Genomic DNA, 21,733 nt, shown 5'->3' on the forward strand with positions numbered 1-21,733 from the left:
CACTTCAATGATCCTATCTGGTGATTTAATGTTCTTTAATGTTTGAACTGAATATAATATCCTCGTTTCTTGTTACTACTTTTCTTTTTGATTTAGAAACATTCTTGAATTTTGTTGTTTTCATCATACTCTTATAATTAAACGCTCTTTGGGCTTGTTCTTTTCTTTATTGATACACTTATAGCATAGCATAGTATAGATTTTGGTTATCAATAGACATACACCATATACAAATTTCCTTGAAATTATTCCAATTTAATTGCAATAACGTTCAAAATTCATCGCAACCTCTGCTCGCCAGATCCAAAGAGATACATTTATATATATCAATTACAAATTCGTGTCGCACATTAGCAAATTTTTTGAAATTTGCCAAAATTAACAGTGAAACTAATAATACGATCCGAGGGTTATAGCCCGATCTATACAAGATCTGTTTATGTTTATGTTTATACAAGTCAATGCCGCGATTATCTTGTTTTGTAGCTTCTGCTAGTTCGATTGCAACTCGAGATTTGATTTAATTTCGAGCTGTGCGTTAAAAACTAGGGTGCATACATTATTTCTGATTTAGTGTTTTGGAAGTTAGTGGTCTTCGGATATATCGCTCTTATTTCTGGCTAATTCAGATGTTTTTTTAAATTTGTATAATTTAATATGTATGTGTTCGCATATATGCACGTTCTAAAACTAGGTTTGTGTTAACAAAAACAAAAAAATTATAACAATTTTGTAAATGGAAATACAATAATAGTTTGCGTTCGTATGAGTGGATGAGTATAATGATTTTTGGGGCAACGGACCGAATCATCAAGGAGGAAAGGAAGAAACAATTCAGAAAACATGGACAACAACGCAAGGAGGTAGCGAACAAGCGGTCGGATAACGCGTTTCTCATACACTTCGAAATACGTAGGCGCATATATCTCTCGATTGGTTGTGAACGTGCTATATATATGTATGTAACATTTCGATTAGTATGCGCGTGTTTCATAAAGTAGACAAGTATATGTTCTAGTGGCCTCCGGTGTGCTCGCTATCCTCGCCGCCGCTTCCTCAGAATACGAATCGGTTGATGTTCATGCCCAGTCCATTTCCTCCACATCCTCCGGGCGGCGGCGGCCCCTTGTCGTCTTCGTCACCATCGCCATCGAAGTTGTGGCGGCTGACAAACGCATTGCCATGACCGCTGTTGCCACGCTTAAAGCGTTGCATCTTCAACTCTTCGTTGTAAACATGGTTGTCCTTTCTTACGTAGTCGCGAAGTCGACGCGGCAGCTCCTCCAGCTTCAAAGGCGGCGCCAGCGGCACAGAGACCACCTGGTCATTTGAGCGCGATACCATACTCGAACTGCAGCTGGCCGTAGCCGAATTAGACTCATTGGAGTGGCCGCACATCTTGTAGAACAGGATGTAGGGCGTGTTGGGCGAAGTGAGATTGTGCATCTCCTCCGGTTTGGAGTGGGTAACCACGTTATCGTTGAACTTGTACCAATTCTTGGCTTGATCCGCCGCGAACGTAAAGTAATGGCCGGAATCCATGCTGTACCCGGCGTGCACAACACCCGCATACAGATCATAGTGCACAGTTGACATCTCCTGCAGCGAGTCCTTTGCCGACATTTTTACTGTGACCTAGCGTGCGAAATGGTTAGCTAAACTTGTAGCGGAGAAATTCACTGCGATACTTACGCTCTCATCGTGGAACACCTTATGCATGAGCTTGGTGCGGAAGTGGTACTTCTGATCGTACTTGAACTGCTTAAGCGTGAGAATAAGGTTCTTCGGTGCCTGGGTGACCCCGATGTGGCGCTCCGCATCGCACAGCCTCTTGCATTGTGGACAGAAATATTGATTCTCACCGTCCAGCTTCTCGGGCGAGCAGTAGTACTCGATCAGATCCTGCACAGAGTAGTTGGTGGCTCCACAGTCTTCCTGATCGTCGGGAAATGACAGCTGGAGTTCGCGGAAGCTGTCCTCGTTACGGCTCTCCCAGCCGCAGCTCAAACATCGGTAGGTGGTGGAAAGCTTGCCAGCGAACGTCTTGTCAATGGTAGATGGTGGCCTCGCCTGATCGACCTGCTGGTCCTGCTGCTGTAAGCCGTTGGTGGCTTTGGTGGGAGTCGCGGGTAGTGTCGGTGTGGGCTTGTGATTACAATTGTCACTGTTGCTTCCACTGCTGAGCTCGTGATCCTTGCTGTTGTACGGAATTACCCCGCTCGACAATATATCCTCGCTCAGCAGTGCGGGCACATCGTCCATTTCCTTGCCGGTCTTTGAAGGACCACCACTGTGACCAGTGACTAAGGAGTTGCCGATCTCGTGCTCGTGCAGCAAGTCGAGCAGATGTCCTAGGAACTCAGAGCTGTCCTGTTGTAGGCCGGGCGTGAAACTTGGCGGCCGGGTGGCGTTCAGCACTTTCGAAGGCGTCAGTTCGTAGCGCAGCGAGTGGTGCATCAGGGCGATCTGCTGCTGCACTTTCATGAGCAGCACTGAATTGCCTTCGATAAGCAGGATTTGCCTGCTAAAACTGCAAATGGAAAAGGAGTATATGTAGTTTGTTATTGTGCAGTTGTAAACATATAAAAAGCTAATAAGCGGGTATGCTGATTATTTTCGTTAGCGGAATTTGAGACGTAAAACCAATTTATAAACAAGAGGCGCCGCAAATATAGACCCCATCTTTTATCATAAATATGAGGCAAAGATATTATTTTGCGCTTCAACTTTGGGGTGAGGTTTCTCCATTTGATCTTTACTTACTCGCTGGTCATGGCTAGCGCCTGTAGTACGCTATTCATGTAGCAGGTGTTCCCCAGGTTAACGAGTCCAACCCTTGCATTCCGCCGACCCCACGGCTGGGCATTCTCATGCATTGCCTTCGCCAGAGCCATGCAATTGGGAGAGGGCTCATATGTCTGCAGGGCCTTCTTGGTTGCAACATAGAGCTCATCCTGATCGTAGAAACGTAGCATTAGGGCGCTGGTTAGGTCGACCAGCTGCTGCAGACATTTCTTGGTTTCCAGGCCAATCTCGTCCATGGTGGCCGACTGATTCTTCACATACTGCAGGACTCGTGGGATCCTTGGCAAGATCTAAAAGGGTAACCAAGCAATTGTCAATAAAGATGTGGAAGCTAATCTTTAAGTGTAGCGTTTACCTTGTGAAAAACCTCGGGGGTCTGATTAATCGTTGACAGCATGTGAAACACAACCGGTGCGGCCTTTTGCCTCAGCGCCGGAAAGATCATCACGTGGAACAGCTTCTCGATGTTGTCCATTGCAATCTCGTCGAGCAGCGCCATTTTGCCCTGATCCCTTAGCCCCTTGAGAAGCGCCAGCACCCAGAGATTGAGAGTGCTGCAAAAGGTGCAGTACGTGATCCAATCACAGAGCAGGTTCACCGTCTTCTTAATGCTCGAGTCCTGCACATTCTGTTCCAGTAGCGAGTGTACAGCCTCCAGGATCTGCGTGGAGTCGAACAGCTGGAACACAATGGCCACGGCACACGAGGGTGGTGGTTCGAACGGCGACTTGGTGATCAGCTCGTAGACGACACGCAGGTAGAACATTTGGTGGAACTTCTCGTTGCGCGTGGCCAGAAAGGCGCCGACCTGGCAGACGTCTTCCTTTAGGCGTGGACAGGATGCGCCTCGTGGAATTTGCAGACGGGCCAAGTCCACGATAACCCTCTCGCAGATGGCCATCACATTGTGGCCTTGCTCCGGCATATCGATGCTTTGGAGGTATGCCAGCAGGGCCTTAATGTCCCGCTTGCCCGATCGGTTGGAGTTCAGGCTCTCGCCAGATGGCGATCCCGTGTCCATGCCCTTTGGCACTACGTTCTCTTCGGCGTTCGCCAGTCCGTTCGCGGACATGGGTTTGGCGTTGGGCGGAATGCCGTTGCCAGCTCCTCCGGCATTATCCGAGGCGTCACCCGCCTCGCTGTTATTCTGCTTAACGGCCATCTCGCGTTTCACTCGCTTGGCGTGGGCGTGGACGTGGGTGGCACAAAGGCTTGTGGACCACAGAATTGACTGGAACTTCCAGTTGCCGATGGGCGGAGGCGTGGGCTTGCCTAGCGCCCGAACACAGCGGCTTTTTCGTTGCCTGCGACTCTGAGCGAGGAGTCTGAGCCGCGTGTCCTTGAACCGGGCTCCGTTACGTGTCGTCTTTACGATTTGACTGCGACCTTTCAACGGGTCTCGAGTGCGCCTCGATCCCTGCCCGATCCTGGCCAGAAGCTGCGCCCCGCCACCAGGGCTTCAGAACAGAGTCCTAGACGAATGTGGTGCACGGTTGGGTCGGTGGCCCGTGCCACATCTAAGGCTCCTCTTTTTTCGGATTACCTGCTCGGCTTTAGCTTCGATTGCTTGCTTACACGTCGCCCGTTCGAGAAAATAGCCCGAATAGATTTGATTCGCCCTAAAAACTACAATTTTGACTGCTTTAAAACGAATTCTTTGTGATATTTCGGATTTGTTAATGTTGTCTACTGAGTCAGTGAAAGCGTTATCGACACGTTCAGACTGAATGACGGCCAGGGCGACACTGCATGACAAGTCGGAGTGTGTGAGAATGAGGTGGCACAAAAATTCTTAATTGTATTTGTATGCTGAGTAATGCTTAATAAAATAAATTACTATTTTGATTTAAGTTGTTATATGTAGCCCTTAAAAAAGTAATTTATGTCTTACAAACCGCGCTACCAGATCCATTCAAATTGAGGAGGCCTGAACGTCCATAAGCCTCCCAAAATAGCGTTGCCATTAGAAAGACAGCTGTTCGCTGTGAATGGCTATTTATGTTTGTTTTGACTCGGCTTTCGAATATTTCGTAAAATAAACCATTTAAAGGCATCACATTTATATTCACAAATATAGGCGCGATGCACCCAGGGCAAATTGAGGTCAACGAGGTCAATGGCTATTGGACATTTCTGCTGAGCGTGAGATACTTGCCCACATGGAATCAAGAATCAAGAATCCGGCAAACTGTCACTATTTTTGCAGATCGATTGGAAGGATCCCTGGCTTATTGGCCTTATTTTGGCGCATATCCTAACCACCACCACTGCCCTGCTCAGCAGGAACAACTCCAACTTCCAGGTTTTCCTCTTCCTAATACTGTGTACGTGGACTTAGTGGCTTTCTTTATTTAGCGATAAATGGTTACGATTCTGGCATGTGCTTTATCTTCCTCAGTGCTGGCGGTCTACTTCACGGAGAGCATCAATGAGTTCGCTGCTCACAATTGGAGTTCCTTCTCCAGACAACAATACTTCGATAGCAACGGCCTGTTTATCTCGACAGTTTTCTCAATACCTATTTTGCTTAACTGTATGCTTTTGATCGTAAGTAATAGTGTTTTCACTGCGTGAAGTGTGTATTTATCTTTGCTTATTTGCAGGGCACTTGGCTCTACAACTCCACGCAGCTGATGGTGACTCTAAAAACAGCGCAGCTCAAGGAGCGAGCTCGCAAGGAACGCCAGACTAAGACGGATTCGGAGTCCATAGCACATGAAAAGGCGGAGTAGAACTTAGGCCTTTACTATATGCAGTTTAAAACACAAGCAGAGCTGTGAAATTATGTTTTATGCTTTAAATGGATTTTGCTGCCATCTAGATCTAGTTTTCAGCTAGCTCAACAGCTCTCGGCTTGAAAATAAATTTAATTAGTATAATCAAACTTATAGAATTTGTAAATTTAGGCTATTTTTACATCTTGTTTTACTTAGCGAAGACACACCCCGCACATGAACTTCATATTAAGCAAAGAATCACACCAGTTACCGTTGCCACCTTGGTTGAAGCAGATTTTACTATCACCTAAAGTTTTCTATATATCACGTAATATCAACTAGTTTGCAATATTTGACGAAATTAACATTATAGATCCAAACACCTTATTGCCTGTGCCAATTCCTGATCTGTGTGCCAAGACTGTAATTTCAAATTAGAAGCTCGTTGGACTTGTGACATTTTTTAGTACGAATTCAATTGGGACCCCTCCGCCGTCTGGTAACACTGTGCAACGATTTTGTTGTTGCTGGCTTGTGGGTGTCGAAGCAGTGTCGCGGCGCAATGTTGGAAGTGGTTTTTGGGTAAACAAAATCCGTTGATAAGATATTTGCACGGAGTTAATCGCGGATCGCGCGTCGTATTAACCGTTGGCAAGCCAGAAAAAAGTTCAGCATAGTATTGCGGCTTAAAGCCAGGCTCAAAATTCCTGCGAGCGCGCTTGTGTGTGTGCGTTTTTGCCGTCGGTGTGTATGTGTTTTGAGCCCATAAGCGTAGCCCGAAAAAAAAGAAGTTTTTCTGTTACCATATTTTTTACCAAAGGCCAAAAGGGCGCAGCATCTTCGCTCTCTATCTCGGCGCTGCATCTCGCTCTCTCGTTCGCTAACGCGAGTTTTGCAACTCCGTTTACCGTTCATCGTTTATTGTGTGTAAACAGCAGGTGAAAATAAAACGCGATAATTGCGAAGAAACAGGAGAAGGAGGAGAAAGAGCAGCAAGAAGAAGCAGCAACTCCGCGCAGCCCAACAAAAAGTGACGTATTAAAAAGGTTGCTAATTACAAAAGGTAAACAACAAATACTGTGCGGATTCTATTACCGAATTCCCGGGCATAAACAATACCAATAAAATGTTGCTAAGATTGCCCTTCCACCCCCCCTAACTTCCCCACTGAAATGCGTAGTAGATTTCCGCGATAGGAAAACTCGGATGAGTGACGCGTTGGCGACGCAGCGCACAGTGTTCATTCATAAAAAGTGTCTGCCCCCCTGCGCCCACTCCCAAAATACACCCCCGCCACCCTCCGCACTCTTTGGACCAAGCCTGTTTGTGGTTGCGCCTGGAATTTAGTTTACAACTAAATATGTTTGCGGGCAGCTAAGAGGAAAGTTCGGATTTGGTTGTTTTTGTGATGTGGGAAACCGTAGTTAAACTATTTGCATTCCGTTGGAACGTCTAGTGGGTCGCGCCACGCCCCATGTTCTTTCGTTTACGGTATTATGAAATTGATTAAATCATATTAAAAAGCTTAGCGGGTATATTGATAACTGCTATATAATACTTCATACAAGATACGTTTAAGGAACTGATATGTTTGCCGTTTTAATTGCTTCTGGTTGACATCCAAGTTCGCATAGTTGAAATATTCCATATCAAACTGAGCCGCGTGCCTTAATTAATAGACCTTTTGCTCATTGAGATTAGATCACATACCGCCATATGGCAGTCGGTGAAATGATTAGCTCAGCGAATAATTGAGCTTGGTGCGAATGAAAAGTCACACACACACACTGCAACTTGGTGTTTAGATTAGAGCATTTTGTATCTTAGCCCACCTTTGGCAATCGATGATATCGAAAAGCGCGGAAAACAATAATACGGAATTTATGGTCAGCGTGTCGCCAAAATGCCAAAGTCAAGCGAAATAAATACATAGAAATAATGAAAGAAAAAAAAACAATCAAAATAACTCGGTGACATCATTTTGACTAATCGCCAATTTTAGCATTTGAAAAACGGCGGCTGCTCACCCGGCCCACCAACAAGCGCGCGAAGGTGCGAAGGAGAGGCCACCAGGGAGGGGGCTGCCAGCGAGTGCGGGAGTGGGAGTGGGAGCGAGAGTGAGAGGGCGAGCACTCAGGGCAGGTGCGCCAAGCCGAAGTTCAAAACGAAGCTCAAACCCGAAGCCAATCGGCATTCCGAACCACCTACAAGTCGGCAAATGAAATGGATCGAATGCTCTTGCGATATCAGCGAGTTTCACTTTCGAGCCCATCTTCTATGTACATATAGTGCTACTAGTAATGCTACTAGCACTAATAATCACTAGATAATCATACGATCCAACATTAAGCGCATTGCTTTTATCACAGGTAGTAAATCAAAGCCATGCATATGGCAAAGTGCGCTTGCAATTTGCCAAATTTAAGTGGCTTTAATTGGCTTGTTTTTACGATTCATTGGCATTATGACGATCTTTTAACTTTACGATTAAATGCATAAATCAGCGGAGATTGGAGGTGTTGAAGTGTAATGCAAGTGGTTGATAGATATACCACACATAAAAAGAATCACTCCAGAAAAAAAAATCATTCAAGTTGATTTAGCTTCGGACTAAGAAATTGTTAAGTACTAGCTATGCTCAAAAGCTTGCGCATTTGGGTGCCTTTCTTTAACTCATTATTATATCCATTTATATCCATTACAATCGAATATTCGTTATATATGGAAAATTGCCTAGCCTACCGTGACTCTATTGCCTGCCTGTTGATATTTCCCCCGCGGCAACTTCGATCCGATGCAATTAACTCGAACATATTGTGGCTCATTACGAGGGGCATTCCAATCTGAAGACGAGGCAACTCGATCTAGTTCACAGATACAGTGCTGCACACACGCATCCACACACACACACCCCACTGGTTATTTCGGTTAATTTTGATGTGTGCTAAGAGCCGAGAGTGCAGAGGACTAGGCACCACTGCTCCAGATCCCCAGATATTTCCGACACTACGTGCGCTGCGATGCGATGTTTCGACCGGGTGGGTGGAAATGTGGAAATGATGTGAAAAGCTAAATGAGGCGTGACACGAAAAAGATGGCAGGGGGACAGGGGGCAAAGCGACAAACACGCAGCGCAGCATGGAAAACAAACAAACAAACAAAAAACAGAGAGCTGAGTGCGGCCACCCACAACATGACAGCCGCCACAACAATGGCCATAGAAGCGTCGAGGAGCAGAACGAGAACTTGCTGCCCACCAAATCCAGCCACGGAGTAATTTCGGCCTAGAAAACAAAAAGAAAACGAAGAAAACTGCCCAGTTGTCTGCGGAAAAGACAAAGGAAGAATGGAAAACCAAGGGAGCGGAATGAAAAAGAGGGGGGCGGGCCATTCCGTGAGGCGCACAATTAACCCTTTCTTTGAAGTCAGCGGCGACTGTATCCACTGTCCACTTTCCACTGGGCTTTAATTAGTTTATGGAACAAGCGTCCCGGCTCGGCTAACTGCAATAAAATTAATCGTTTATGCTGTAATCGCATTTAGCGGCGCCGACCTCCTTTCCTCTCCTCTCCTCCTTACTCCCCTCCCCACCGGATTCTGGCCCGGATTTCCACACCCGCAGTGGCCTCGTTTGATGTATGGGATGTACATACATATATATCGCGGGCGACAACTTTGTTCTCCATAACCAAGAGGCAGTCATGTGTGGGCATTCCATTACATGGGATTTTCGCTAGCGATTGGAGCGTAAAGCATCTGGTTATTTTAAGACCCAGCCCATAATAATAAACCCAAAGGGCTAACCATAATTGTTCCTGCTTTACAATCAATTTTGCTCAAAAAAAAAAAAATAAGCTCAAGAAACCAATTAACCGCACACAGTGAAGTCCAGAGTCCACGAGACGTGCACACTCAGCAGCAGGAGTAGCAGGATGCGCGACAGGATTGGCCACAGCAGCCAAATCCACTGGAGCACATCATGCAGCTGTCCGCTCCGTACGGAAACTGATAGCACGGGGAACACGGCCGGGGACCACAGGACCACGATCCGCCACGAGGACCACAAGATGGCGCACAAGCACCTCTGCCTCTGCCTCCACAACCACCTCTCCCTCCACAACCACTTCTCCCTCCTCCACAGCCTTGGCCTCCTCCTCCGCCGTAGCGGGAGTCACAGAAGGTGGTGCCAAAGGGCCCGTTACCGCCACTCCATCCGCATCTGGTGAAGCCCGAATACTGGCCATACGGACAATCGCCGCACGCACGCTCCGGATAGGGTCCAATGTAGAACGGATTGAACTGCCCGCAGCTGGACATGATCTCTGGCTAATATCGGAGGTCCATCAATTGGAAGGCATTCGGTATCAACTACTCACATTCTGGACTTCAATGTGCGCGGCCAGTGAGCTCCTCTATTCGGTACAATTTCGATAATCGCCTCCAACAATTGCTTCGTAATTTCCCATTAAACGCCGAAAAGCCAACTAGACTGCCCATAAGTATGGCATTCTATGGAGCCGACTGATCCGATCGACAGCGGTGGGGGTTAATATACATATGGCCATTGTTTCATCTGGCGCGTGTTTTGTTTGTAAACACCGATCGTGGCCAATAAATATTTGGGCATCGGACTTCCGCTTTGCGAATGGGGGGCATAAGCTAAATATTGTTTATTTACAATATATGTGAAAAGCATTCGTGTTTATTTGGGTTTAGAGAGCAATAATCGAAGTAACTAAGTATGGAATTAGTATTAAATATTTGTAGTAGATTGTATTAGCACTTCAAACGTGCTTATATCAGCACAGTGGCCTCTGGCTAAGCTGCATTGATTGGTCAGATTGCTCGTCGTCGTCGTCGTCGTCGTGGCAATGCCATTATGTGTGACAGTTGCATTCCAAATCTCATTATAGATTTATGCAAAGTGCAGGAGGAAAGCTCGTAGAAAGGCAGCAGACTTGCAGACTGGCCCCACGATTTCCATTTTCCATATGCGAGGTGACTGTTGTTGACCACTTGGGCCCTGGTCTGCATTGATTTGTGGGGCTTTCTTCTTTGTCATCCCTTTTTGTGGCAACCTCTTTTTGTGTGGGATTCGATTTCCAATCGCACTCCCAATTCGATTGCAGTTCCACTTGATTGACTTGACTCTTGTCGTTGACATGGCCAAAGTTACCCAGCGCGCAAATAGAAATACTACAAGTTGCACAATTCTCCAGCTGCCAGAAGAGGTTTTGCTCGGTTTAGCCGAATATATCTTATCGTTTGCGCTCTGTTTGCTTTGCAGATCGTTATCAACGCTTGTGAGATAGTGGAACGCAGTGCAAATGGATCGTGAAATGGGAAAAAACCTGCCCAGTGTGTCTCGGTGCGACTGTCTCCTTTATTTCGTAAGAGATTGCAAGTGCGTGGGTGGCCCACATTGGGTCATTGGGTTACCACATCCAACCGACAAAGAAGGCAAACAACACCACCCACATAGTGCGCCCACTTTTTAGTGGCCTTGTGCAAAACACTTTGGCCCACTTGGAGCGACATTCTGTCTGCTGCTGCTGCTGCTGCCGATTTTCGACTCGCTTGGCCAATTAGCTGGGCATTTAGAACGCTTGCAGCTCGATAGCGCCAAATGCTCGATTTCATTACGATGCCGACCTTAGGTTTTGTATCTTGTTTTTCACACGCTTTTCCGCTTTTCGCTAAGCGCACGTTCAGATGCCAAAAATAGGGCGTGACTCGGGTGATAAAGTGGAAAATATTTACTGCGAATCGTTTGCTCATCTGTGCTAATTATACTGGGGATTGTCATCGATGGATCATGGTGGTGGCTGGTGTTGAAACGGTTGTCACACCCCGAGTTTATAGATTGTATACCCAAAGCTTGCAATCAGTTGCGAATTTCTCAGCTCGGTTATTTGCATATTTCGCTAGGAATTTGAATTCTAAGCGTGGGTGGCTGGTGCTCATTAATCCGTGGATTGCTGCAGGTGCGGGTCAGTCCAAGGGTCACTATTCCGGATAATGAATAATACAGTTGATAGCTCGGAATGTTTAATTCACCCTACGGCTTATCGTGTGGTTTCTGCACTTCATTTGCCTTCGATTGTTTGCAGTTAGCGATGGCTAAATTATGCAACAAATTGATTAAACATTTAGCTGCGTGGTTCGCATTTCTTATGGTTTCATTATTAAGTCATATACCCTACATATCTTATTTTGATATATAGTATTATTGTTGCATGCTCGTCTAAATAATCCCTTTAGATGCACATCCTGCTGACACTTTAAGTTAAATGCAATCAAGCCAGACAATGCAGAAGGCTTTGCCATCCAGGTGACTCAAGAGCGTCTTATCTGCACCATGACCTTGGCCAGGTGGCTGTGGGAAAACACGATCCGGCTGGGGGCCCATCATCTGCATTGCTGTCAGCATTGCCCACCTGCTGGCTGGGCTGGCGAACAAAGAGCGGACAGGTAAAGCCCCGGGATCTGGGGATTATGGCCACAGTAAAGTCGTCAGAGTGCGTCAGCTGCCACTCCAACTTCAAACGATGCGAATGGCTCCGTTTCTTAAGCTCTTCGGTATACACTTTATACCACTGCCTCGGCTGCCTTGGTGGCTCCAATCCCCTTGGAAATCCTTGAGCGGCGACAACTAATGGCGCTTTGTGTTGTGCCGAGGAATGTGCATTTCGCTCTTGCCGTCGCCCGTTTTAGTTCTGTGTAGTAAGTGGCACAGATCCTGCCACCGCCCCACATCCTTGCCACTCCACTCCATTCGTTTCTAGTCCATTCCCTTCCTGCTTGCTCCCATTGCGAGCTGTACACATAATTACTCCGCTTGCGGATTCTGACGAGGCTGATGACAGTTGCCTCGTCTAACTGGGACACCACTTCCTTCCATCGGGAGCGGGTGTTCCTTCTGGCTTGTGACCAGCTTTTGTTGTGCTCATGGACTAATTTTCGTGCGCCTTTGATGGTTGGAAAGCACGGTGAAAAACAAATCACTGTGAATTGATTATCATCATGTATTCCCATAGCTTTTATTGCTTGAATGTGTAATAAGTATATAATTGTAACCCATAAAGACTAGAACTTCTCTTAGAAGTTAAACCCCAAAATGATGACACAAACTTTCTCACCGTGCACAAATGAGCACATCCAAGTTATGGGACTTCCTTTGCAGGCGAGGCCCATCAATTATGCCAAATGGAGCATATGCACATCCACTGTTGGCTCGATTTTTCAATTAACTTACCTGGTAGTTCGCAGCTAGACTTTGCCTTTTACCTGCTGCCTTTGGCCATACATTTTTCAAGGCTCGGACGTGGACAAAAGGTTATTGCCTCGTCGACCAGCGATTTGAGCTGATCAATTCGGGCAGACATGCAATCTCCTGTCCTGTTGTAGCTGCAAAAACGGAAAAGTCGGAATTAACACGGAATAAATCCGGGTCTCCGCCCCGCCATTGCCATCGCCTCGCTGTGGAATTGCAAATTATGTGCCCAGTTATCATCGCTGGAGCCAGTTGTTTGGCTTTGATTTCCCTGGCACGCAAATGGCATAAAACAGCAGCACCCAGGACTCACGGGACCTCACGGGATTGGGCGAGGACTCCCAGGACACGGAGGACCTGCAGCTGGAAACTTGTTTAATTTGCTGCTTTGCGGGAAAAGCGCACAGCAAAGGAGAAACGTGGCAGTTGGAAGGGGGGAGAAAACTTTGATGCAGGTCCTGGACACGCTATCCTCGTCCTTGTTGCCATTCATATTTCATCCATGCGGTTTCTCCGCTCTGCTCCTCGTCCATGCTCGCTGTTGCTTTTTCACATTTTTTTCCTTTCAGCTCAGTTAGTAAATTGAGCATCAACGTGCGCTCCGGCTGACTTAGCTGTCCCCGGAGTTCCTTTTGGGTTCACCTGGGGTCACCCGGCCAGGTGATGAATGGTCGGGATGGCTGGCTATTTAGCCGGTTGATTTAAAGTTTTCGCTGCATGGGGAAAACATTATCCACTTTTGCTGATATGCTAATTAAATGCATATATTCTTTTTTTATATCACCATTGCTTTTCCATTTAATTAGCTGTATCGAAAGTCCTGGGCTTACCAGACAGATAATCTAACTGCCAAGCAATGCTTTCCATTCAGACTTCTTACTACTGAAATGATGGTAGATACTTTTGTATTTAAAAAAGATTTTATCTGAATTTCTGCTTCCTCTGCTGCATCCTTCAATTCGACCCATTTCCCATTTGAGTTCGAACTTAAGCCTGAATTCAATCGCAAATTGCAGTTTGCCGGTAATGAGGTGCAAACTTCTGGCATACAAAACGAGTTTAATGATTTCAACTTAAAGTTCCGTGGAAAGTTTGCGCTAAAAGTGTCACAGGCAGCCGATCCGATTAGAAAAGTTTGCCTAGCTGGCTGGTTATTTAGAGAGGAGCTTCTAAACAAATGGCAGGAAAATAATAAACAATAGACGACAATGCAAATATGTGCAGCAAGGCATTGAGCTGCTGGCCGACCACAGCAAAAGCTGCCAGCAATTGCGGTTGCAATTGGGCAAATCCCCAAAGAACTAGGAGGCGTTTTGGGGCGCTGGGGACACTTGCAATGGAATTTAATATGCTGTCGACACGGGCGAAAAGAGAATTCTTAGTGCGGAGATATCTGAATGACACGAATAGGGCTGTACACGCCCCCCTTAACCTGCTTAACCCCCTTTTTGTTCACTCAAAATAACATTTAGAACGTTTCTGCATTTTCAATAGGTACTCAAACTTTTAAAGCCAAAAGATAAATTTCAGTCTAAAGCGCTAGAAATGTACAACTTCCTTAGTGCCATTCACATTTAGAATATAACATGGCGTAGTTTTTTGAGAGACCATAATTTCTTTCCGTGTGTTTATAATCGGCGGGTGGCCACTTGGCAGATGCTCATGCGATGAGGAGCAGCAGGATGTCAACGCTCGGGGCAAGTGGCAGCATCAAAACTGCAGCAGCCGCTGGCAATGCGGAATTCCCATCCACAGCCATGGTACCCCGTGCCGATCCTGCAGCCCCGGACACCATCTAACCACTTCTCTTGGCCAAGCTGAAATTATTCAGCCAGGTCTTGTTGCATACTTTCGAGCGCAAATGTTTGCAGAGCATTCGCCCCGTGCCCCAAGAATTTGCGAGTGTGCTAGTGCGAGGACGAGTGTATGAGTGTGGGTGTGGTTGCATATTTATATACGTATGTCATATATGTCCTAATGGCTGTTGTTGCTCTATTTACGTGCGACCAAGTGGTGGAGCGAAATCCGAGGAACGCCGGTGCCTTGTGACTCATCATCATCCTCAATCTCCAAGCATCCGGACTACCATCCTCACTTACGTCTTTAGACTTTAAATTCCAAAGGGATTTGCAAGACACTGAAAGATAGTATCTGAATGTGTGCTAACATATGTCTTTATTGCATGTAATTCCTATCATTCGCTAGAATACAATATTCTTGGGCTCCTTAACTAATGATTTGAATATTAGACTATCCTAAATATATTTTATTCAAGCTGTGTTTTTGTGATTGTACTATAGAATGAAGTATGATTTTCTCCCAGTACAGCCCTTTCCCGTCAGCTACTTCATCATCTCAGCTCCAGTTTCATTCGCAGTTTGCAGTTTCAAATTGAATTTCAGTTTGGGCGTCTTTCCCCGTCTTGTAATAACACTATCATTTAGTTGACAGAGGGCAGCGGGCAAAAGGAAGCGGCATTTAAATAAGAATGCTTGTTTAAATTGGCCAGCTCTGGGTGATGAAAGGACATGGCAGGCAGGCGGGCAGGGCAGGACAGGATGGGACATACATGCATGTATGTATGCTGGCTGGCATTGTGAGCCAGAAATGGAAACCAGATCCGCACAGAGAACTTCTCTGATTATTTTCGTACGATGACTCAGAGATGTCTGCTCGCCTTTTTCCAAGGACATTTTTTTCGCTCCCGCTCTCGTGAAAGATGGAAAATCAATTGCGAAAACTTGGGTACGAGAAGCGTGATGTGACAGCAACTTCTGAAGTTGTCGTCACCCTTCTGGCGTGGAGTTATGCATCAAGGATATGATGAGGATGCTCCCGCGGAAGGGGAAGCTGCGAGGCATTCCTCCCGATTAATTGGACTGGCAAAGCGGTTTAGGCGATAGCAAAAACTTTCAGCGCGTAGGCGGATTATTAAATTCGCTTTTGTTTCACTAACTAGCTGCTGAATCAGCGGCGGGGGATTCCCGTCTGACACCCTGAATTGCTCACTTCCTCTTCCGGCGATTGCCGCCAGCAGGGACGCACCCACTCCAGCAGCCACCAGACAATGGAGTCACACTGGCGAAAATTCTAAAATCATGATGGAGTTTCCAAGAAAATGAATCATAAGTTTATGAGCCTATGGTTCATAAAAGATAATTGAAAAACATTGGCCTATCTTAAGGAAATTTCTACTGTTAACTTTTTAGCACAAATTTATTTTAAATATTAAGATACAAGTTGGAATACTTACAAATTTATTTAACTGCTTGTATGATGGATAGAAAAGTCTTTCTAATATCAGGACATTTGGTCAAGATTATAATTAAATTTTCCAGTGCACCGGCAACCGGCCTGTCGAAGCCAGACGCCAAACACAATGGAATATGTAAAAAGAGGGCTGAATTGGGGAATGAATAGATTCCCTAAGCAGGCAGCGAATCCCTCTGCTGGGGCAGAGCTGCTCCTAATCCTCCTACCCCACGAACGACCCACTTAGAAGCTACTGCAAAACCATAACTATTTACGATTATCCTGATCATAATGCATATGCTTTAATTAAATTCCAGGCGAGGAATGGAGCTGGAGCCGCGCGTGGCCATACTGCAGGACCTGCGCCTGCAGACCTTCGACTCCATTCGATTTGCCTCCTACCGCACCGCCTCCAAGCTGCGCTACATACAGAAGTCCACAAATCTGCACTTGGTGGACATATGGAATGTGATCGAGGCCTTTCGCGAGAATGGCCTGAACACCCTGGAGCCGCAGAGCGAGGTGAGCGTGGCCAGGCTGGAAACCCTGGTCTCCTCCCTCTACCATAACCTCAACAAGCGCCTGCCCACCGCTCAGCAGGTGCCCGTGGACTCAAAGGCGGGTCTGCTGCTCAACTGGCTGCTGGCCGCGTACACAAGGTGGGTGCTTCTAATATACTATAAAATATGAAAATCCATATTACAATTTTCCTCATCTTCAGTGATAACTCGGGCAAGATACGCGTTTTCTCCATCAAAGTGGCCCTGGCCACTATGTGCTCTGGCAAGCTGGTGGACAAACTAAGATGTGAGTAATGCACACATCATTTGGTTAACAAATAAACTTGATTTCGCCTTTTTCCCTGGATAGATATATTCTCGCAGATCTCGGATGGCGCTGGACAGCTGGTGGCCTGGAAGCTGGGCGAGTTCCTGCGCGAAGTGCTGGCCCTGCCGGCGGCCGTGTACGAGTCGCCCACATTCCACTACAAGGAGGGGCTCGAGGAGGAGATCTTCCCGGCCGAGAATAAGGTGACGGTGAACGACTTTATGGCCACGCTGATGTCCGAGCCGGGGCCGTCCTGCCTCGTCTGGCTGCCGCTGGTGCACCGGCTGGCCACCGTGGAGACCATTGTGCATCCGACTGTCTGCTCTGTTTGCCACAAGGAAAACTTCACCGGGTTTCGTTATCGCTGTCAGCGGTGTCACGCCTACCAGTTGTGTCAGGAGTGCTTCTGGCACGGCAAGACATCGCTGAATCACCAGAACGATCACGAGGTCAAGGAGTACTCGAGCTACAAGTCGCCTAGCAAACAGATCGGTCACTCGCTGCGCAAGAGCTTCCGCTGTGTGCCCGAGAAGACGGTGCAGGTGCTCCCCCGCTTCCCCGACCAGCCGGAGAAGACGCTCAACCTGTCGCACATCGTGCCGCCCTCGCCGCTGCCCTCGCACAACGGCTTCTCGGACCCCTCGGGCCTCGTACATGGCCACCACGGCCCGCATCCGGGTCTACCGGGCCAGCACGGCCTTTTCGATCGCTCCAGCACGCTCGACTCGCGGGCCACAGGTCGCAGTCTGGACAGCGCCAGCGGCACGGCCGGCACAACCATGTCTCGCGTGGCCGCCGCATCTGCCAACGACGAGGAGCACCGCCTGATTGCCCGCTATGCCGCCAGATTGGCTCAGGAAAACCGAGCGGTGAGTGAGCCATATCAAAAAGGTTTTAAGTCCTTCTTTAATTGCTATGCAATTCATACAGCCATCCAACTTGCCCGACAATGCCACACCAATTGGCACAGATAACTCGCGAGCCCAACGCGAGCTAATTGCCCAACTGGAGTCCAAGAACAAGGAGATAATGCGGGAGATAGCGCGCCTGAGGCGTCAGCAGGAGACGGAGCAGATGGCGCCAGAGAATCCGGCGCTAATCAATGAACTGCGTGCTCTACGGCAGCGGAAAGGAGAACTAGAGGGCCACCTGGGTGCCCTGCAGGATTCGCGACGACAGCTAATGGAGCAACTGGAGGGACTGATGCGCATGCTAAAGAACCAGCAGACAGCATCGCCCCGCTCCACGCCCAACTCGAGTCCTCGTTCCGGTAAATCCCCACCAATGCCCGGCGGAGCTGGTATCCTGGGCACCTCCCCCATGAGTGCTCTGCACGCCCAGCAGATGCAGCAACATCCGATGGCCGGAGGAGTCAGAGCCAGCCAGCAGCAACTCCTCCAACAGCAACAGCAGCAGCAGGCTCATGGCCACGGGCCATTTAGCCAGAGCCAGCTGGAGCAGCTCAACCAGATTAGCAGCGATATGCGCAGCGCCTTCGCCGCCAACGGAAGTGCAAGTGAGTAGAGATTGGAGGTACTGACCCCTGGGTTACTCTTCGGTTAGGTTCGTTCATGTTCAAATTCTGAAATCCCCTGTGTGAAATTGGTTAACGCGAAAGTTTAGGCCTGGGTTCAGACAGATATTAATCGTATGTTCCGCTCAACAACGCGGTAACACCTCCACTGGCAAAACACACACCCAAAAACCAATAACCCAAACGGATATCACCTGTCCAACCCACCCGAAACACACGCTCTCACGCCCAAAAACACACTCGTTTCTTGATCGCTTCGCCTTCGCAGCGCCACCGCCAATGCGCACCACCACTGCCACTGCCAATGTCAGTGCCATTCCCAGCCTCAATCCGATTCCGAATCAGAATCAGAATCCGAATCCGCATCTGAATCCCGACGCGGAGCTCAATGAGGCTGCCGATCATCTAACGTCGGCCATTTCGCACATGGTCAGCGACCTGAACGCAGGTAAATCGTTGGATTCGATCCCATCTAACCAATCGCTTACGCTTCCAAAACTGCAACTGCAATTGCATCTGCATCTGCTGCTCCTGTTCCTGCTCCTGTTTTCCAAGAGTTGCTCGTGAATGGTGGTCTGCACTGCACCAGCACGTAGATTTCGTAGTAGCACCGCTTCTAGAGCCACCAAACCAAACACAATCCCAGCTCCAAATGGAATGTTTTCACTCTGTGCTTATCCGTGTTCTTTTTCGGTGTGCGTATTGTGTCTTTGGGTCTGGCCATTTTCCAGGACGGGGAAGGGCACAGCAGCTGGGTCCCCAGCCGGCGAGCTCCCTACCGCAGGCTCGCTTCATCATGCCACTGGGTAAGTTGTCCCGGGCTGCATCGATCCGAACTGAAACGATCCTCCAACTCCTGCTGGTTCCCACTTCTCTAAACCGACCAATTTTCCGTATTGTTTTCTTCGTTTTTTTTCAAACCATTTGATTTTAGATTATTACCCCAATAGACGGCATAAGAAAAAATGCTGCAAATATTGAGCTCCTCCCAGTTTGGTTAGTTGCCCTTTATAATTTTCGCTCATTTCTTCTGTATGTTAAATCGGGGGACCCTGCCCATCCAATAAACCAAACCAAACCAAATCGAAACAAACAAAAACCAAAATCGCCCAACAAAATCCGATTAAGAATTCCGACACATCGAGGGTGGCGAGTCCGAGGACTCGAGTCAGTGCGAGTGCAACGATTGCGAGTGCGGGGAGTACGAGGAGGTGTTCCGCACCGACGAGGACCTCGAGTGCGAGGGAGCTGCAGCTCCATACAACGTGTACCCTAGTAGCGGCGTTCACGAGGAGGACCACTTTGATTACACTTTCGGGCAGGGCGAGGAGCTGTCCCAGGTGAACCGCATCCTGGGCTATCGGAACCACCCGGAACTGTTCATCGACGATGAGCAGGCCGGTTTCCCGGCGCTGCACGAGATCGGTGAGACAATCGATGAACTGCAGTTGATCATGCACGCTTATATAATGAAGTATAGTCTGAATATATAAAGTGTTCGTCGTAGGTTATATACTCTGCGATCAGGTAAAATATGCAAAATCTACTGCTGCCTTAACAGTATAGACCATCCTAGCTCGCTCGACTCACGAATTTCCACTCCACCTCAGGTAGTTTCCAGTCGGGGCTCTATCTATAGTTATTTCTATAGTTCTACTACATAGCTCATCATCATTGCTGCACTCTCAACCGTCTGTCTCTCTATATCAATCAATCTCAGTCAGCTCATCCTAGTTAGTCTCTAGATTTGATTCACGTTGGCTGCTTGACTCAAAGGATTCGAATAAATTGTCTGATTTTGATTTGAGCCTTGATACCGATAATACATATGCTCACCGCAAACTTGATCAATTTCAGATTTCGACGAATCTCAATCGTATAACCAAGAGTGGAATGAAAAGGTAAAGGATTTCGCCATGAAATCCTGCTCACTGTTGATCTAGATGTTGTTCTTTGCCGTTGTCTATCCTTATTTATCTATTTCTCTCTGTACATGCACTCGATATCCGAAACATAATTCGAATATATATCTATATATCCTGTAGCTAGTGTAGTGATTGCTACTTTCCAATTGCCTTGCATGCCAAAGACTTATCTTGAGTACGATTAATGAGAATACCTGTGGCTTCGATGACTTGTTTTAATGCAGAGTTCTATGTTTCCACAGGCAAATGCGAATAGCCAATGGCAGGAGCAGTTTGCTCAATGGAGTCTTAATTCGCAGAAGAACTAAGAACTGGCTACCAGTGGAAACCGCAGGACTGGGAATCTCCAGAGGCAGCTGGTTGGATGAAGACGAATTCTCGCTTAGCTTTCTACCTTACCTTAACTCATACGTTGACTTAGAGCAATTTATTTATTGATTATTTTACTGAGCCGTAGCCTACACTACCTTAATCATTATAATTTATACTTTGAGGATTGCTATCTACACAGAAAACACAGATATGTAAACAGATATATGCATCTATATGATTATTTTACTGAAGCAAAAGATATGAATATAGCTGATAAAAAAGACTTGCAGTTGCACTGCACTTCGAAGTCGCAAAACCATTGAATCTCGTTGAAACTTTTACGATCGTACTGCTAAAGGGCAATAAGAGGTATGGTGTTTTAATTTTAGGTTTCCGCGATTTCGTCATTGGCTTTTAGATTTTTTAAGCGCCCGCGTCAGCGGATATTTATTACCAAGAAACTTAACAAATGGAAAATCAAATCACGTAATGCGTAATACAAATACGATATAGACATTGACATATTATGTACTTAATAACTAGCAACTTGTTGAGAACCTAAAATCAAATTCTAAATGCTCTACATTATATATACAATATACACTTTGAGATACGATAAAGCCAACAACTATTTGAGTCACATGAAAGATAAGCCCAATGTTGAACACTAAAACGAAAAACTAAACACAATTTATATATTATCCATTTATATTATGCATTCATACAAAAAAGTTATACCATATAATCGTAACGGCATAGAGCACGATATAGAGAAAATCCGACATTTATAGAACTTATACATAACTACTGAATAAAATTACAAGAAAGAGAAAACTAAATAAAAAGGCATTTTAAACAATCACAATGAATGCGCGTTTTTATTTTGGAATGAAGTTAATAGCTTGAAAAATTGATTTTTTTTAAATTTCAAATTAATTTGAGGATGCCATTTGTTCACAAGAGGAATGGCGCTGCCATCTGATTTGAGAGTGTGTGTCTCCACTTAGTAAACCAACCATATGCTATCGCTGGTTTGAGTCTGAGCTACATTGGGCACCGATAACACTGCTGCCTTAATTAGGCATAT

The 21,733-nt window shown here is 46.7% G+C and overlaps 4 protein-coding genes across 13 annotated transcripts; 2 read left to right on the forward strand and 2 right to left on the reverse strand.

Annotated features, from left to right (window-relative positions):
- Positions 1-147: 147 nt before the first annotated feature.
- LOC6734162 (ubiquitin carboxyl-terminal hydrolase 35) lies at positions 148-4,676 on the reverse strand. The gene is made up of 4 exons (XM_002081155.4): positions 3,161-4,676; positions 2,764-3,095; positions 1,693-2,530; positions 148-1,635 (listed from the first exon to the last, which is right to left on the reverse strand). The coding sequence occupies exons 1-4, from the start codon at positions 3,965-3,967 to the stop codon at positions 1,057-1,059; spliced, it is 2,556 nt and encodes an 851-aa protein (XP_002081191.1). The 5' UTR covers positions 3,968-4,676; the 3' UTR covers positions 148-1,056.
- A 76-nt stretch (positions 4,677-4,752) lies between these two features.
- LOC6734163 (transmembrane protein 18) lies at positions 4,753-5,689 on the forward strand. The gene is made up of 4 exons (XM_002081156.4): positions 4,753-4,947; positions 5,012-5,129; positions 5,204-5,352; positions 5,409-5,689. Exons 1-4 carry the CDS (start codon positions 4,888-4,890, stop codon positions 5,535-5,537), a joined length of 456 nt encoding a protein of 151 aa, XP_002081192.1. The 5' UTR covers positions 4,753-4,887; the 3' UTR covers positions 5,538-5,689.
- A 319-nt stretch (positions 5,690-6,008) lies between these two features.
- Positions 6,009-21,511, forward strand: LOC6734164 (dystrobrevin beta). Of its 9 annotated transcripts, XR_001599706.3 has the most exons (10): positions 6,009-6,585; positions 16,365-16,706; positions 16,769-16,854; positions 16,918-17,744; positions 17,806-18,391; positions 18,678-18,857; positions 19,141-19,215; positions 19,538-19,936; positions 20,267-20,310; positions 20,577-20,643. XR_001599706.3 is itself a non-coding variant. In XM_039291626.2 (9 exons), exons 3-9 carry the CDS (start codon positions 16,372-16,374, stop codon positions 19,900-19,902), a joined length of 2,454 nt encoding a protein of 817 aa, XP_039147560.1. In that variant the 5' UTR covers positions 6,009-6,270; positions 6,343-6,585; positions 16,365-16,371; the 3' UTR covers positions 19,903-20,251. The 9 variants fall into 9 exon arrangements, 8 of the variants coding, with proteins under 8 accessions (XP_039147560.1, XP_039147561.1, XP_016027166.1 ...); XM_039291626.2 differs by lacking the exons at positions 20,267-20,310; positions 20,577-20,643 and having other exon boundaries at positions 6,009-6,270; positions 6,343-6,585; positions 19,538-20,251; XM_039291627.2 differs by lacking the exons at positions 20,267-20,310; positions 20,577-20,643 and having other exon boundaries at positions 6,009-6,266; positions 6,343-6,585; positions 19,538-20,251.
- On the reverse strand, positions 9,376-10,055 carry LOC6734165 (keratin-associated protein 5-4). Of its 2 annotated transcripts, none has more exons than XM_039291632.2 (2): positions 9,899-10,055; positions 9,376-9,831 (listed from the first exon to the last, which is right to left on the reverse strand). In XM_039291632.2, exon 2 carries the CDS (start codon positions 9,764-9,766, stop codon positions 9,500-9,502), a length of 267 nt encoding a protein of 88 aa, XP_039147566.1. In that variant the 5' UTR covers positions 9,767-9,831; positions 9,899-10,055; the 3' UTR covers positions 9,376-9,499. The 2 variants fall into 2 exon arrangements, with proteins under 2 accessions (XP_039147566.1, XP_016027168.1); XM_016182261.3 differs by having other exon boundaries at positions 9,376-9,848; positions 9,899-10,044.
- Positions 21,512-21,733: the final 222 nt, after the last annotated feature.

This window comes from Drosophila simulans, chromosome 2R (assembly GCF_016746395.2).
Source record: "Drosophila simulans strain w501 chromosome 2R, Prin_Dsim_3.1, whole genome shotgun sequence".
NCBI lineage: Eukaryota > Metazoa > Arthropoda > Insecta > Diptera > Drosophilidae > Drosophila > Drosophila simulans.